Raw genomic sequence first — 19,301 nt, 5'->3', positions numbered from 1 at the left:
CTTGAGGTATTGTTTCAATATATTTATATGCAACATTTTTTATTTATTTGATTTTTGTTCAATTGACTGACATTTGCTGATCATTTATCGGTATATGCAAACTGATTTAACCAACTCACACAACTGGTAACTGTCTTTTCTTAATTTCAAAGATTCGGCGCTTCAGCAATGCGACGTGAAGATCATAGTCAACAGTGTTACTGAAACACTAGAAAATGCTTATACCTACGACCCTGCTCTCACACCAGTCATTGACGATGTAATTTCGGGTAATTATAATGAACTACATTAATTTGTATTTGTAAACACCCATTGAAATCATAGAAGCAATTGGAGCTATTTAAATCCAAGCACAGAACCTGTCTTGTGTTTTTACCCGTCCAATTCCATATAGGGTAATCGGAATAAAGTATGGAACAGATCGACCCATTTTCACTTTTCTGCAAAAACACCAACACTATGGGTGAAGTTCGTCATACACTTGTACCTCTGATCATTATCTGCGGTCACGTTTTAGCGGCCGATTTGTGCTTTTCATACAATTTTGATGTAAAGGTCTGTGACGTTACTTTAAATAAAATCGATATGGTATATCCAGTCTTTATGACTTCATGTAACCATGTAAGCCTATATGCACTGGACCCATTGGTTATAATCAATTATATCCTTAAATCTCTGTATATTGCATAAATCTGTTATGTGATTGAAATGAAATTATAACTGATATGTTCTACACGAACGATTAAGAAATATGAATGTATACATTGCATTTTACAGTTAAAGGTAACAGGAGTGTGCTTAAAATATACATATATTATATATCTATTTCAGGTTATCGCAAGTTACAGCGGTGGGATGTGTATCGAAAGTAACCATTGGTGGAACTTTGTGCAATATCACCAAATGGACAAATAGTAGCGTAGAATGTGTGACTGAGGCCCATTCGAAGTCTGAAAGAGCAGGTGTCCGATTAGAAACAGGATGTAATGGAAAGGCAAATAAGGTAAAATTATTAAATATGATTACATTTTAATAGGTAATGGTTCTGGTCAATTCATATATTTCTGAACTTCTAAAATATCTGCGAAGACACAAACATATCCACACAGTCACACAACGTTCCTCACAAAGACACGCATTCACACAAGTACCGTGGGGATGCAACCAACCAACCTCTAATAAAAGTGTAATACAATATTTCAAAATATCTAAATATCGTTTTTAATAGTTATTAACTTTGATATTTTATAGGAAAATGCGAGATTCCACTTTGTGGATGTTTGGTCATCTGTGTATACCTGGGGTGGGGCAGCAGCCGGTTTGCCCACAGCAGGGGACATTGTCGTCATTCAAAAGGGTCAGACTATTCTATTCGATACGGATTCACCTATCCTGAAGATGCTGATAATACAAGGCAAGATACAGTTTACAATTGCATGTATCCATGTTGTTTCCTTGTTTGAATATAATTACAAATTATGCCTTGATAGCGATATTATTCTCCTAGAAATGCCTTTGCGGGGACAATTGAATTAGGTTCCGCGTGTGTGTACGTACATATGCATCCGTCATCCTGGGCTACATTTTGATAATAGGTTACCTGATCCCTACAAAATTTGCCTTTTGCTTTTTGTCTGACTTTTGGATAGGTCTTTATTGCCATGAAAACAAAAAGTAATTAATATTAAATTAACTAACTGGAAACTTTGTTCGGACAACAATCCGAAAACCATTTAATAGATCTCCACAAAACATTGTTCAAATGTCCTCAATTACCATTTTTCTTATTTTTGCTACAACTGAAAAGATATGTCTAATACTTACATTGTAGGAGGAGAGCTTGTGTTTGACGAAGTTGATGTTGAACTGCACGCTGAAAACATACTGATTACAGATGGTGGTCTTTTACAGGTAAAAAACATCAAGAAAATATCAAGATGTTGTGTAAAAAAACCATATAATAATATATATTTACCCATTTACCACATATTTAAACTTGGGGTAAACTGAAGTCAGCATATTTATCTGTACACGAGAACTAATTCGATCAATGGCCCAATCTAAGCCATTCTCATAACATTTCCCTCTCTGTCTAACGCTAATTATCAATATATACTCAAAAAAAGAACCGCACGTAGTCCCCCACCCTACAGTACGCCTGCAGTAGTCTGTCGTGGTTTTCTCACCACAAACAACGTTCAGGCGCTGTAATGACCCCAATATAGCCCCGATATGTCTCTAAACTGAACAAACGTGAAACATCACTCCCCCCTCCCCACAGCCCACCCCACCCTACCTAATCGCGCCAAGTTGATTGCAACGCAACATTAACACAAGAAAGGAATAACATATTAAAGGTGAATTAATGTTCTCATGAATTCAATGCATAGGAGAATCTGTACATGGAAACGTGCAAGAAGTCCCATACCAGATACAGTAATGTCATTTTGTTTTTCGGGGGTATCCCAATTTGAGTAACTACTGACGACACGAGTATACTTGTCCCTTCATAACAAATTGGTACAAATTTTCCAAATTATCATTTGCTATTTATTGCATAATTTAATTTTTTTATATAATTCGCATGTATATATACTCAAACACTTCTACATTTCACAAAACTTTGTTTTATATGTTTTTTGAGTTATAAGCGTTATGAAACAGCTTCTTGCAAAAAAGAAACTATCCATTTCTGAAGATATGGTACGGTTAAACTTTATGCATTTTACAAATAGTATTTTGTTATATACAGAAGAGAATACAGAATAACAGAATTTCGTAGAATTAAAGAATGTGTTCTTGTTTAAGGTTGGAACTGAAGATAACCCATTCGAACACAGAGCAACAATAAGTTTACATGGACACCAACGCTCAAAGGAGCTGCCCATATATGGGACAAAATCACTGGCCGTTCGAGAAGGGACATTGGACTTACATGGTAATGCTATCAATTATTGAGGAAAAGGACAATCATATTTAGCTCTTTTTTCAAATTAAGTGCTTTCATCTTTGTTTTCTTTATTTGGCAGTATTTACGGATTACCAGCATCATACAGTTTAGAACATTATTGTTGGTCTTATAAAGTCTCATCAATCGTTCCCACCGTCTTCATTTGACCTTGGCTGTTAAATGTACTTAATAAACATAGAGATGCATTTAATTGTTACGGGAGATCGCCTAATAATCATATTTTCTTAACCTCAAATTTGAAGGTATACCTTCCTTTTGTATGACATTTGTTAATCTAACTACTATCAGAATATTTTATTATCACTTTACATCGATGTCCTTTTTATCATTATACAGGATTACATAAAGACATCACGTGGACGAAGCTAGCACACACCGCCGAAGCTGGCGACAAACACTTGAATTTACAACATGAGGTGACATGGCGGAAAGGTGACCTGATAGTCATATCAACGACAGGAGGAGTAAATTCGCAGGCAGAGACTGAGGTTGTTACGATAGAATCAGTCTCTTCAGACAACAAGACAATCACACTCGGCAGCGAGTTAGCCAACTCACATCTTGGACGATCTGAACTAGTGGCAGGCAGGCGATTAGATTTCAGTGCGGAAGTTGGCTTGCTTACTCGAAACGTTGTTGTAAGAGGGCAAAGCGACCCACAGTGGAAAGAAAATATCAAACCATGTCCAGATGGTTTAGATCCAGGTTCGTTCTTATCAATTATCGCAATAAAAGGAGACAATTATTCAATGATTTTTCCAGAACTGTTGTTTCATTATTTAACCTCCCTCTTGTTGGTTGTACCTCTTTAAAATAATTCGTTAATAATCAACTGCTCTAATCATCTTTTTTTGACATAATCACCTTCAGCTAATATGTTTCGAAATTTTGCATTATAGGTAACCTTGCTGTCCAGACATGTAACCGTGGTCGGTCCGGAGGGGAAATGGGAAGCGACCAGTTCGGTGCGCAAGTAATAATTCACACAACAGACCCAAAGAAACAGGTAACAAGAAGCCGTATTGAGTATGTGGAGTTCTACCATGTCGGACAAGCCTTCCGTCTTGGCCGTCATCCAATCAACTTCTATAAGACTGGTGACATGTCTAAATCGTATGTACGTGGATGTGGAATACACGACACGTTTAATCGAGCCATCAACATTCGTGATACACACAACCTTCTTATTGAACGCAATGTGATCTACAACGTCAACGGTGTGGCGATATTTCTGGAAGATGGAACTGAGACAGGAAATGTATTCCAGTACAACCTTGGTATAGATGTGAAAGGCAGTTCTCAACTACTGAATAGCGATATCTCACCAGCAACGTTCTGGATCACAAATCCAAACAATACACTGCGCCATAATGTGGCGGCCGGTGGCACACATTTTGGATATTGGTTCCGATTGGAGGATAGTGTACGTTCTGATGTAACTGGCAGCTACAGACCTCAGTATACCCCTATTACAGAATTCAACAACAATACCGCACACTCTTTAGGATGGTATGGCTTGTGGATCTACCCGAAATATACTCCGCACGTAATGTATTCTTACTCAAACTCATATTCATACACATCAACCGTGAAAGCTGCGGTGATTGAAGATATGCATGTATGGAATTGTCGTAAGGGAATCGAAGTAAATGAAATGGGAGCAGTACATGTAGTTGGTCTTACCGCTGTTAATAACGTTGAGGCTGGTTATGAGGGTAAAATTATCTACGAGGGAAATCTGTATAATGATGACGGTCCTTTTCTGAAAGATTCCATGATCGTTGTCTACGTGTCAGGTATCCCACCACAAGGATGTACCAACGGAGGAGCTGTACTGCCCTACAAGTTCGGATTCAGTATTCATAATGTTAGTTTTGTCAACTTTAATCAATCAAACTGTTCGGCGTTACGGATTACAAGGATTCCCAAGCGATGCAGTTATAACTGTGGTGGATACACGTACCGAACAGATAATCTAACATTTATCAATGTTGATCATCGAATTTACAACGAATGGATTTGGGAATCGGTGTACGAAGACATGGATGGCTCCCTTTGTGGATCTCCGTCCTGTAAAGTGGTACCCTGTACCGGAACTTTACCACCAAACTGTACTATTTTCTCAAACTCCTCAAACATTCCTTTATGTAATTGCCCGGCAGATGTCAGACTGATCCGATTCGCTCCATATTCACAATCATACGCCTCTTCAAGTTGGAATCTCGTTTTAACAAACAAGTATGGATCTACTCCACACCATTATCGTTACAGAGCGATATATCCGTCAAGCGGCTGGATGACGAACTTAATTGCCGGTTCTTCTTATGTCTGGGAATTTGATGATGGCTACATGCTGACTAATTTCAGCTACTATGGCTATTTCTACAGAATGCAGGTATCTGAAGTACAAAATCGAGTATGGCTTTAATATAAGATTTAGTATTAGCTAATATCTGGTATTAAACGCGTCTTCTCAATATTGAAAAAAATATTTTTTAAGGTCAAAGTTTGGTGGGTCATGCATGGTCGAATATCAGATTATTTGCTCACCCACCCAATGGGTAAGATAGCTTAGACGCCATACATCACTTATCCATTTTAGCAATTTTTTTATTAAAAAGACATATTGTCGTCATATTGGGCCTTTAGAATACTTTCGAATAATAGACGACTCCCATGTCTGTTCAAATAATCACTTTTATCAACGTTAAAGGTCATCGGGGTCATATGTTGCGTCTCAAGATATCAAAGTAAACTATTCTCAGTAACCAAGAGCCAAAGGGTCATGATAATGTCCTTTGGTGAGTTTTTTTTTCTTTCTACAATTTCATCAAGGTAGTTGCAGCGTACTTTCCACAGACTTGAGGCTGTTTACAACGACAAGCTATTGCATTCCTCTATCTGTGTTATTCTGTGTTACCTATTCATCTTTCATTATCAACTATAGTAGTATAATTTTCGGTTATATTAGAACTACATCAATCATTCAGTCAATCGGCGGTCCTACTCCTTTTTCGTGGCATATAAACTGAAACGTATTTGAAGAGTATTTCAAAAACATAATAATATCATCGCTTAGTCAGTCGAAAATCAGGGAAACGATTGTATCAATCTGTTTTTGAAATCATATTTCCTTCATTACAGTTCGACGACTATGTAATCATAAGCCAAGCTTTGACTGGAGAACCTGACGAAGTTCATATAGATGGATACAGTCTGATTCCTGCAACAAATGAAACCCTTGACCCAGAAACACATTACCATGGCGACTGGCAATATAATGAGACATCTGGTTTTATCACGTACTTAGGTTTGTGATTAATTGATTGTTCTGATTTCAATATTTATTGACTTTTCTCCTTTTATCTGAATTCGGGATATTGCATGAATAGGTAAGGAAAACAAATTAAATCATAACACATATAATTCATAAGATTCAATAGTTGTACAAAAGACACACAAGTGAATAACATCTTTTGATAAATTAGAGTTAGGTATAGTTGAGTCAAACAATGAAGTACACAGCATTATACAGCTGTTTTCTCCTTCTAGAATTAAACCAATATTGATAATCGTAAAATTTATTGCATTGCAACCAATTTTGAGTTCCCCTGGTCCTGTTTCAACATGAAGGACGAAAATTCTGTATGATACAGTTATTTTGGATCTTAATTTTGACAGTACTGTATTTCATTCTTAATGTGTAATGATTAGTGTTATTTACTTTGTGTGTTTTGAACTGTCGTTAAGATTGCTAGTTGATTGCGTGGTAGTTTGCGACTGGTGGACATTTAGGCCGCAACCTGCATTCAATGTTTCATTCATTCAGATAATAGTATACACCCTGAGCTTCTTTTGAAATAAGTTATTAATTGTATAATGAAATCTATAATTTATAGGTTTTATTAATCTTCTCATCTTGCGCTGTATTCACGAAATCGTTCTAATTATCTAGCATCGATTTTGTGCTCAAACATTATATCTTGTTTCAGTTAAACATTGATAAATAAAGCTGATTTTGTCAAAGATTTGAAAATATATTGAAAGGAATTCAGCTCAAATGCTATATGAATGTTTCAATGTTTATATTTGACATTTGTATCATTGAATATGATTTAGGTGAATTAAAAAAAACCAGCTTGAATGCCAAATTTATGCTTGCACATGAGACCCATTTCATGAATACTGGCCCTTGGCCAACTTGGATGTTCCCTACTTATCTCTCAGGTTTGCAGAATTTAGGGCCTTAGTATCATTGACGAGTCCTAGAAGAACGGCTGTTTGATGCAGTTTTATTCATTGTTTAGTTCCACTGTATCTGAATTTAAATTTGTTATGAAAGGTGCTTTTAAGAGCTATCTGTACATACTCTCTTCGTTTTGCAATACACATGTAAATTGCATGATAAATCGATACACGAACATCCTGTAGACCTCTGGTACAAATAAGATATCACTCTGTAAGTTGCAAAAGATCAATGAAATGTCTGTATGTCGAAATTCTATAATCAAAATATCAAGTATGTTATCATTTTTGTTTCATGTGTGTGGCTTACATACTTATGCTAATCAATTAAACAACAAAGATAATCAATAAATAAACAATGGTTAAAAACCATTATGACCGCTGTCCTGAGCTGTCCTCCTGTCGTCATGAGTAAATTTTTCAAATTTGAAATAACCCAGGTCAATTAGTTTGCATGAACTTAAATGACCCTGCGATAGTTTTTATCAGTTATTTCTGTATCCGCCTTAGCGACAGTATTACACATGATGTGTAGTAAAGGCCAACACTAATAGTTACAAATAAACAGCACACTACCATGTCATGGACCGCTGGTCAAGCTTAAATGTCACCCTGAAAGGGTATTGAAATAAAAATGACCTAAACCCATAAACCCCTCGATGAACTCCTCAGTAGACAAGGAAAGAAGAGCTTATCTATTTCGTCACATTATTGTAATACACCACTGAAAGAAGTAAAAGCATGATCTATTGCCATGGGTAACCATTTGATGATACGAACTTTGATATCAGCTTTCTTCCTGGATATCTTCTATGTTATGTACATATATAAGTTCATGTGTACAATTATATTTACAGTTTCCTATAGACGACGGGGTCACACAGACGGATATGATTATGGCACCCAAGATATCTCTGTCTCCTTCAGTGTTAGAAAATGCTTCTTCAAGGGATGCATCACTCCTACACTTGCGCCTTCCACCTACGAGACTTCCTCACCCGGAACACCTGCCTATATCTACTGGTCCTCGCCTACATCATGGCCTAACTCCTCGCTTCCTGTTGATGGTGATGACGTCATCATTACGGAAGGTTGTATGATTTTAATGCAATACTGTTGAAGCTATTTGTGAACAAGGGAATACTACACATGTTCTATCTTGTTTTATGTTGCGGGAAGCGACTAATTTTTAGGTCTACTATACAATCGGGATTCCAAATTTAATCTTTTCAGCCCAATGCAGCACTGTAACTCTCGTCTTTTTTCTTGCTTTACTCTGTATTTCTGCTCATTTTGTACCTATGGTTTTTCCCGCGGCAATTTTCCTCGTGTTGTGCTAGATTTTACGCGGACTCCAAATACACAATCTTTTCGACATGATGTAAAGGTGATATGGGCCAAAAATGATCGATCATTTAAAAACTTGTGCTTGAAACACATGTACTTTGGGGTTTTTCCAGTCACATCCTTGGTTTCAAAACATAGGAGCTTTATATTGTGATTATTTCATACAATCCCTGATTATTTCAAGTTCTGTGTTAAGAACTTTCATCAATTCAGCAGAAGGCGCTTACCCTATCGGAACACCGTTTTTATTCTTCATGTACTTTATCAGGAGTCTAAATCTTTCTTTTGTTAATATTGTATTGTTTGATAGATTTACCCCATTCAAGTAGACCCCGTCACGCTGTATACTATATCATCATTTAACGTTCAAATCTTTTTTTAAATTCCTGTTTATTTGCGTATTGTTTTTTTCTTGCTGTTTCACATACATATTTCCAACCTTAGTTTGTCTTCGTCACAGACGATTGGATGGTAGCGGACACTGTGATACCGAGGCTAACCAAACTCATTATTTATGGCGTGCTTGAGTTCGACATTAGTCCTGTAAATAATTCCTACCGAAACTTTACTCTGAGTGTAACTGATATCATAATCATTGGAGGAAGACTTTTGATTGGTTCACCAAATGACCCATTCCTTGGTCAAATGGACATTGTACTTCGTGGTCGCCGGCTTGGAGACCTGGACACTGAAGACTACCTACCTTTTACACAAATACCTGTCAACGCAAAAACAATAGGTAGCGTTGTTTTTGCTTTTTTATTTTTTGTATTCATTTTTTTTTCTTCTATTATTATCTTTTAACGACAACTCGATATTGTACAGTAGCCGGCGTTTTATTTCAAACAATATAATTATGATAGAGAGAGGGTCATTCAAAGATACTGGGAAATGTTTACGTAAGAAGATGTTCATTCAGTGTTTTGAACTGATTAACATATTTTAACATTTTCAATCATCAATAGCAATCATCAAATATTTGCAGTAAAAATTAATAGAAATTCTGGCTTTTTGCCCTTGAAATTAAACGATAAATCAGTGATATCGTATTTTGAATTAATCTGCACATCTTTCTTCATTAAGCTGTATATGGAGGACTAGAAATTAATGGTAAAGATATTGGCGTTCCATGGACGAGATTGGCTGAGACAGGAAACCCTGGGGATTCCTCTATTACTCTAGCTGATAACGTGAACTGGGGAGTCGGGGGAGAAATAGTCATCGGCCCAACAAGCTACGACATGTGGGAGACGGAGATATTCAAAATTACTCATGTGTCCGACGACGGATTGGTTCTGACATTGAACGGTTCTCTTCGGTTCAGACATATTGGTACGTACACGCATAACCATCATGCCACGCTTAAGTCATATACATTTAATTGACGCTCTTTTGACAAGAATGCGAATTACGAAAATTGTTGGGTTGATTTACCTTCCTTTCTGGTTTGCTTCGACCATTTTTTTAAGTCGCCTTTTAGGTTTCAAGAAGTTATGCCCCTGGTATCTCTATCGAGTCTTAGGAAGATGAAACAAATGTATGATACTGAGTAGTTCATTATTTGACTTAACTGCGTCTATTTATTTTTGTATTGAAAGGTGCTTTTCACTTTGGATGTCTAATGCACAATATTAACAAGATGTATCTATTTGTGAAAACGAAACAATAAGTCATCTGACCTATATTCTATTGAATATTGCATTTTTAAACGTTTCTGTACAGTCGGCAATTCGTATCTTTTCTACAGGAATTTCGAGATAGATTTGACGGAGAGTTTGATGGTTAGATATTTCTATTTCACTTGACGATGTGTCATTTTAAAAAAAAAACATGTCTTAATCTAAACAATCTATCTAATTTGTGTAATGCAATGCGATTGATAAGAACTGAAATATTAGGTGTTACTTTTTAATGTTGCAGCTCACAACGAAATAATAAACGGCAGAAGAATAAACATGGCAGCAGAGGTCGGGCTCCTTACTAGGAATATTCGTATATATGGTGAAGATGATGAAACCATGCATAAAAACGGATACGGAGGACGAATATTAGTTGGGGCGACCTTGTTCAACGATCAGCTTTACAAAGGTTAGGTGTAATATAGTTTGATAGAAATAAATCATTTTGTATGCACAACATAAATTGGATTGAATATTTACTGATTATTCTTATTGCACGATTTATATTATAGGCTAAATGATATGACAAAAAGATAAAAAAAATACAATCTATAGATTCTTTTTGTGATATTTCAAAGTATCGATGGGAATTTAACACGAAGATATAAATTAATATTTATGGATAATGCAAAAAAGTATTTACACAAATTATCGCTAGTAAGTAAAAACTATCGATTCATGTACTAAAAAACGTTTTTCACATGTACTTCATTTTTTTGGGGATATGTACAGTGCATGTTTGCAGATTGGATGGAATCTGCGTGTAATCTGTATATACACATTTTTGTTACAATACAGGTTATGCCCGCTTTAGTAATGTTGAATTCATCCACACTGGGCAGGGAAAATGGAAATCCCATACGAAGAATGAATATTCTCTTACGTACTCTAATGCCCAGACAGCGACGGAGGAAAAGCCATCGTCTGTAACTAAGTGTGCCTTCCATCACGGCTTTTCGTCAGCGATAGCTGTATCCGGAACTACCGGTCTTGTACTGAGCGACAATGTTATCCACCACTCAGTATCTGTTGGTAGGTCCTTGATACAAGATTATCACAAAGTGCATTTGCCACTTTCACCGTTGTCACATACTCTGACATAAAAAAGGTTTTATTCAGTCAAATTATTTAATGTCAGTTCATTTATATAATCATTCCACCACGTATTCATGTAAAATTAACATTTAGTAAAAACACTCATTCCAAACCTGGCGGACATACCGCTTCAGACATATTTACGAACACATGATTTTGCGCACGCTGATCTAAAAATTACCTTAGATTCGTGAATGATGAGCTATTACAGACATGGAATCTCGAGACTCCGATATCAGTAACCGAGTCGAAATGAATGTCATCCAGAGTTAAACGTAATCGTGAGGGCTTTGAATTCATGATTAAGTCTCCTCGCCTCGCGAAGATAAATCCCACGCTTAATATAAGTAACTTTTTTTCGTTTTTGTTTTTCGTTTAATCCTAATCAGCTTTTCTGCTTTTACTTTTTCATTTCGATGACGCCACATGCAGTTCTATGAATCGAAATATCACTATGTTTGTATCAATTGCTTTGTATTATTTTAGCAATTGAAACTCAATCTTTGAAAACGACACTACAACGAAACCTTATCGTACTAGTCCGTGTTGAAGATTTCTACCCTGGGGCGATCAGTGGCATGCTATCCAGTGAGCTAACACTCGTAAATAACACTGTCAGTGGTACTGACGGTGTAGCGTTCAATGTTCCTGGTGTAGAATGCGGTCTATCATCCGGTCCATCTGGAAATGAAGCCCATAGTTCGTCAATAGGGTTGGCTGTTTTTCCTGGAAACAAAGGTGATGAGAGGTGTTATGAAATATCGAACTATTTCATCTGGAAATGTAGTAACATGGGAATATATTACAACAATAAGCAGTCAGTAGATATTGCTGGTAATGTTCTGGCTGAAAATAATATAGGAATATACACTGAAGTGATAGGCCCTAGTCCCGTGGATCATTTATACACATCGAAATCCTGTACCGTTAAGGACAGTCTCATCATAGGTACAACATCGTCCTACAACTGTACAACTGATCAGGCTAAATCTTCTGGTACGAACACTAAAGTCGATGGTGGTCACGTGGGGATGACATTTGCCTCATTCTTGGGAGGAAGTAATGAATATTCCTTTTACGACCTGACCAGGATGGAGACCTACCCTGCCATCGAGGGGGTGACTTATATTCAGGGTGAGTATGGTTTTGCTATTTTCAAACCAACTCAACGCTGTCTGTAAAACAGAAATGTCCTACTCCTTGCTACACGGTGAAATTCTTTACATTGGTAATAAGGACTGGCTAAACACTGATAATGTAATTGGGTTTACATTGTCCATTTTATCTCCGATGTTGTTTAGATACACTCTCCATATAAAAAGTATACATCTTTCTGTATATTGTGTGCTTGAATACAACATACATTCTTCATTGCCAGGTGTGACATTTGCTTATTTCAAGTCGGCATGTGGTGTCAAAGACGTCATGTTGACTACAAACAAATGGAATGATGATGGACAACACCCTGTGGTAACCAGTAGTATAACAATATATAAGTCGGAAAACGACTCATATTTCTTCATCCATCGACCTAACATTGAGTAGGTTTATCTTCACGAGCTAATCCTTATAGAAGTGACTGTTTTTATTTAGGAATATTGATGTTTGATTAAAAATACCGTCTTTTGCTTTCCTTTATCACAATAAATGTTTAAATTTGTTAAATGAATTGTTCTTCTGTTGCCAGTAAAACACCAAACAAACCACAAGATGTATATTATACATGGTGATGTTTGGATCAAGACGTGTACTCGCTAGTTTTATGTTTTTCTCTCAATGCATTATCTATTTGCAAAATGTATGTATTATCCTCGAATTTATCATAATCATAAATAATGCTAATTCGCATGAACATAATCACCATAACTATCGTCATCATTAAGCATGATCTCTTTAGGAAATTTTCCGTTTCATTGTGTGGTATGTTTTCGGTGTCTATTACATAGCTTTGTGGTTTCATGGTTGATTGCATTCAAAAAGGAAACTTTTTTTTATATTTGGGTTAAAGAAGATGTGCAAAAGTTGAACGTCGATGAAGCAAAATATCCTTCTTGTACATTTACGATAGTATTAGTATAAGTTTTACTTTTGTTCATGTTGTTCGTAGCATTCTGTTGTGTTTGTATTTGCACACTTTGTGATTGATTTTAAAATTATCTTTCATAAAAGAAAAATAAACCCAAGAGACTGTGTTGACATGGACTGTGATGGAGAGAAAAAGGCCCTTATAAAAGACGAAGATGGCTCCTTTCTGGGCAAAAAGGGTGCTGTCCTATCTCAGTCGGAATGGGAGTGGGATGGCGATCCAAGAAGGGGTCTAGGTGACTACAGGATACCTAAGGAAATGCTGACAACTCTAAACGGAGAACGTATCAACGTTAGTAGTATAGCACCACACAAAGGTATGATGCCAGAATAATTAAAAATCAATTGAAATACGTTTTTCATGTTTACAGTTGAAATGTTTTATGATGTATATTTTATCTATATAATGTCTTTATTTCAAAAGGTATCATACGAAATAATCAGTGTCATTACCGACCTGCCTGGCAAGCCTATGAATGCCATGACCTTGACTATGAGATGCTTATAATAGAGAGTCTGGACGCGGACACGGAAACCCGGCGTCTGTCACCTGTCGCGATTCTGGGAGACGGGTATCTAGACCTCATCAATGGCCCCCAGGACCACAGTGATTGTAGTCCGGACAACTGTAGGAAGCGTCTGTCAACGTTTATGGCTATCGTAGCCTCAGGTGTGTTCAAGACCAATGATAAAAAAATATCAAGAAACTAAATGCTATATGTAGTCTTAATGGATAATTTTGGGCGCAATGGTACCGCAATCACCTTTCATGTAGTCAAATGGGATTATTTTTCCCTGATACAGTTTTATCTATGATGAAACAAAAATATGGCCGTATGTTAATAAATTGGCTCGTAAGTAAATTTGATGAGAATTACTTTTTCAGGAAAATCCTACTCACTGTATTTCTCCACCACAAGTCCGCAGACTCTTCGCCTTTTTTTGTTGAACTCCGTCGATGACCAGGTAGTTGTTTTAGGGATACAGTACTCACAGTCCAACCGCCGAGATGTGTATGTTGGAGAGGATCTGGTTTTAGCCAGCAATACTAGGGTAGTTAATGGAAAATATATCATGGATCGACCATCAGTACCTGGTGAATTCCTTCCGAATGAGAAATCAGATGACGCAACTGGAACGAATTTCTTTGACCGGAACTCCAATGTCTTGTATGTATTAGTACGCGGAAGTAGTCCCGTAAAAATAATAACAAATCCGTCATTGATTGTGTCTTTTCAAATACCCGCATTGACGCCTGAGGAGTTCTACGGGAAAGCACTAGTACGCAATTTAGCATTATTCTTCGATGTGGCGCCGGAGAAAGTTCGCTTGGTGAACGTCGTTAGGGAGTCTGGAAGGAGGAAGCGAGGGACAGATGATGCCATGAATGTTGTTTGTGAAATCTCCGATGCTCCTGCCGAAAGTAAGAAGCGTTTAAGTTTTGTTGTTTTAGTCTATCTGCCCGATTGGTAGCTTAGATGAATGGAGCGGCATCCGTCTCCAATATTTGTCAAGAAGAACCAAAAGTCATATAGTTAAGACGTTTGGCTGGTAGAATCCTCATATGGACCACATTAATTATTTAAAGAACACATTAAAGGTCACATAAGGCAAAAATGACAAAACCTTCAATGATTTTCTGATATACCAAAAAGCCTAGCGATATGATAGAATGTTTCTTTCGAAGGTAGCAGAAAAAAGCTGTTTTTTTTTAAGTTATATATATAACACTAGATAAACTGGTTTATAGAAATTCAAAGAATAGAAATAATAATGTCAATTTAAGATATGTCGAGTGTGCAAAGTATTTAAAGATATTTGATACTGATGTAGTCCACTCTTAAAACATGTAAATAATTGACTAAACCGACATCTAACCACATCTATCCCTATTTTAGCTGTGAATGCCACGGTCAATACGTCCATGTCCATTGGATCACTGAACACTGATTCTTTACTGAACCTGTCAGCGAAGTTTATTAATGAAGTTCAGGGTGGAGGAGATATAGGCAAAGTGCTAAATCTGACTGTTAGACGTATTGCTGTAAGTGAGCCTGTTGTTGACCACGGACTTGACGCGCCAAGACTTGACTCTGCTGGGGTGATCACCATTCCAAAGCGTATGAATATATCTATACATATAGCTTCCTCGTATGAAACTGCACCCTTCCCCATACAACCATGTCTGCGCGTGTTTGATGTACAGGTAATTAGTATACTGGTTGAATTAATACACACACACCCATTCAAAGCCGAGTTACAATTGACACAATTTTTAAAAGCAATAGACATGTTAAGTTCAAAGTGCAAACGGATTATATGAAAATAATTGTAAATGCAATGGGTGTATTACTTGCACGAGAACCGTCTGAAGTAAAAAGTTTATATATTATAAATGAAAATAAGTTAATTGAGGGTTATCTTCATTAGTCTCTATTCTCTTACTTAATGTTTGTAGGATGGCAATTTTATCGAGACTCTGCTGGTTTAATTTAGATATAACGTAATGCTGGTTATTGTCTCGGGTCAAAATTTTCGCGATTTTCTTTTCAAACGATCGAATAATATTTTCATGAATAAACTATTCGCGATCTTGATGTAAAAGGAAATCTTTACAAGCGTATCTCATTATTTTTGCGATCATATTAATGTACAGCGAAACAGCAAAAAAAAAAACACTCCCGCGAAAATAACCGGCTATTCGATATGTTGAAAACTAAACAGTTCTTAAAAATCTTCATATCTGATGTTTCTTTTTTAATATTCCTATACTGATATAACCGTAACCGAAACTGTAAAAAGTTATGAAAGGGGCTAATTAATTAGATATTGATTTTGTATCTGATAAAAAATGAATGAAATGAAATAGGAGCGAGCCAACACTGATTCATATCATTATTGTTCGGAGAGTGTAAAGAATGTCTTTGCGCATGCTATTGTAGATTCAGATTAATTCAAATTCATTTATGTCGCTATATCACGCGTATTGAGTGACACAAGAGGAAATTTTACAAAGGAATTGAAACATGGCTGGCAAATTAAGTTTTGGCTAATTACATAACTATATATAGAAAGAAATCATATTAAAAGGATGGGTTAAAACGAGACTCCTATCAAAACAGCGATGTGTTTGTAGATAACAACAAGAATCGACTATTGTTAGTTTAAAGCTGATAATATTTACCTTTTTTCTCAGAGAGTATTATAATTTTGTGAATAATCTAATTTTACGATTATGTTGCCATGTTGGTATTTTGTTTTTGTACCACTTGGCAAGTGCTTCTACTGGTTGACAGCTTTGTCCCAGAGGGCACATCTATCCTAGTAGCTTTATTAGCATTATGACTTTGTTGCCATGTTGGTATTTTCTTGGAAAACCCATTGGGAAAATAACGAAAGCTAACCATTTAGTCCCTTTAAGTGAATTAGCAGTATTTGAACTTGATTGGAGTTTTTCTGAGATTGCTATATATCTGTTATATCATTTCCTTTGAGGATGAACCAATGGAAAAACTAGGCAGCATTGGTGATCCATGGCGCATCGTAGCTCACCTAGAATCAGGAGTACACACGTCTGCCCAGTTACATGGAACAACAACTGTGGAAGTCATCAGTGGATGGGCCAACTTCACCGATCTCAAATTATCACAATTTGGAGATGACTTTATCATTCATTTTAACAAGACGTATCCAGAAAATACCATAAATATGAGTGCTGTCTCAGAACGATTTACCGTAAACAGACTTGGTATAAGTCTAGGACTCAGTATTGCTACCGATGTATCTGTTGTAAACAACATCACAGAATTCAGAGTTGGGCTACTGGATAACGCTACTCAACAACGGATCAACAACATCACTTGGAGAGTAAGTAGCAGAGACTCATTTGCAGTGAAAACATTGTATAATTATAGACACTTCTAATATTATAGTAACTAAAAAATAATTTTATTTTGTTTTTATTTTCTAATATTTGCATGATTCATTTTTTTCTGAAACTGTCAATAGCCATTGATAGCTTCGCTTAATCGCAATACAAACTTTTGTCTACAAACAATACCTTCGGACGGAAGACCTAGATTGATTATGATTTCAAGTCATAAACTGCATAAAATTTGCAAGTTGGCGTACATGTAAATTATCGTAGTATTTTTTCGGGTTTTTGGTGTTAAAATTAAGCTAGATCTTTCGACTTTTGGCAAACAGTGAAATTGAATTCTCTTTCATACTTTGTAGGGCCATACATGGACAGCAGTGGTTTATCTTCGGGACGTTTTGGACACAACAGGAAATATGAAGGGATTGAAAAGCATGACACTTAATCATTCGACAGGAGAAGCCATCTTCAATGATTTGGCATTTGATCAGATTGGAATCTACTTTCTGAGATTCCATGTGAAATCATTACCAGAAGAGTATGACGTTTATGGAGACTTAAGAGTTGAAGTATTAAGTGAGACCCAGAAAAGCCTGCGTAATGATGATACAGCTGTCACCACGAATATATCTCTGACTTTCGAGGAAAATTTTGATGATGTTGTAGGAGAAAAGGAAGAAGAATTTGAAGCCATGGTCTTTAACAGACTAGGACGACAATTTCCTGATGTATATTTTAATAACATGACAGTGAAAAGAGGTAATAGTACATTGTTTCTTTTTCCGATATTGACTGGTATGAAAATCAATCAATTCATTAATGTAATATCTTCCAATGAATTATATTACAGGATCTGTAGTGTTCGAGGCAAATATGGTACATCCATCCAGTTATACAAATACAACACAATCTCTGGCTGGGTTTATAGAAAATACGACCTTCACGTTTCACGGGAACAGAATGAAAGCCCAGAAACTGCGTAGTGGTGGAAAACATGTCGTGAGTATCAACAAGACAATGAGAAATTATAATTATTGCCAGCATTTTCCTGTCATTTACTTCTATCTATTTTTCATATTAACTATATTAAAGTCAACAAAATTGACAACTTTGTATAGTTTATGATTTCTTTTAAATCGTTTTGTGTTGAATGGATGAAGCAATTTTATATAATTATGGTTATGTTTGTTTTTATTATATCGGAGCATGCTGTAGTTACACATCTTTCCATAATGTTCATTAAATCTATTATTTATGCAATAAAACAGGACAAGACACCAGGTGCCTCTAACCACTTGCCGAGCAACACAGGTAGTATACATTGTTTATTTTCTATCTGACATGCAATTTGTTGTGTACAAGTGATCTTTAAAGTATATTTGACGCTGCTCTGTAGCAAAGGCTATTTGAAATATATATCTGCAGATTACGAAATGCTATAAATAAATTAATTGATTAGAAAAAAATGAAATTTTCGGAACTGAATGTATCCATTTTACCCTACCGGTGTCCTCTTTTATGAAGTAAATTTGTCTTTGTAATTCAGATACCCTAAAAGTCGACAATAAGACTAGGCTTATTTTCTGTGATATCAAGCATGCACATGTTTTTTTTTTATTTAAGAAACTAAAAACCTATCTTCAGGATATGCGTATTCTTGAAGATGGTTTATTTTCGGATTTTCCGAGTATTGTGAAAGTCAGTGTCAGCAGGAAGTTGTGTCTAATTTTCGGGATTAGATATACTTTCTGTTGTTTTATGATACCAGAGAGCAATAGAAAATTATCTAAACGTTTCTCTATGTAAATTATGATAAAACTACTAATACAGATTCGAATAACATAGTTTTTCCAATGTTCCATACCTTTATTTAGTTTAAATTAGCAATCAAGTGTATGATATAATGCTAGGTGTCATGAGGCATACGACTATAGGTGGGGCCCATTCCAGTAACGCTGAAGTAACCTATAGTTTCCTTCTTTCTTTGTCCTCATTCATGCTG

General features: G+C 36.1%; 1 protein-coding gene across 1 annotated transcript; it reads left to right on the top strand.

The window, feature by feature from the left end:
* Window positions 1–152: 152 nt before the first annotated feature.
* Window positions 153–18,854, top strand: LOC132553738 (fibrocystin-L-like; the record flags this gene model as incomplete). The annotated part of the gene is made up of 23 exons (XM_060218010.1): window positions 153–269; window positions 849–1,003; window positions 1,252–1,414; window positions 1,832–1,911; window positions 2,809–2,938; window positions 3,308–3,676; window positions 3,871–5,366; window positions 6,116–6,281; window positions 8,074–8,307; window positions 9,024–9,302; window positions 9,647–9,895; window positions 10,484–10,651; window positions 11,041–11,274; window positions 11,824–12,471; window positions 12,716–12,878; window positions 13,507–13,739; window positions 13,847–14,092; window positions 14,309–14,845; window positions 15,321–15,628; window positions 16,918–17,289; window positions 17,659–18,058; window positions 18,150–18,298; window positions 18,846–18,854. Coding segments are annotated over 23 exons (6,905 nt in total), but the record flags the coding sequence as incomplete, so codon positions are not given.
* Between the last annotated feature and the right edge of the window lie 447 nt (window positions 18,855–19,301).

The sequence above is a fragment of the Ylistrum balloti genome, unplaced genomic scaffold (assembly GCF_031769215.1).
Source record: "Ylistrum balloti isolate Yb309-2 unplaced genomic scaffold, AGI_CSIRO_Ybal_v1 Utg370346, whole genome shotgun sequence".
Lineage (NCBI taxonomy): Eukaryota > Metazoa > Mollusca > Bivalvia > Pectinida > Pectinidae > Ylistrum > Ylistrum balloti.
Note: the sequence above shows the minus strand (reverse complement) of the source record. Positions and strands in the feature narration are given on the sequence as shown.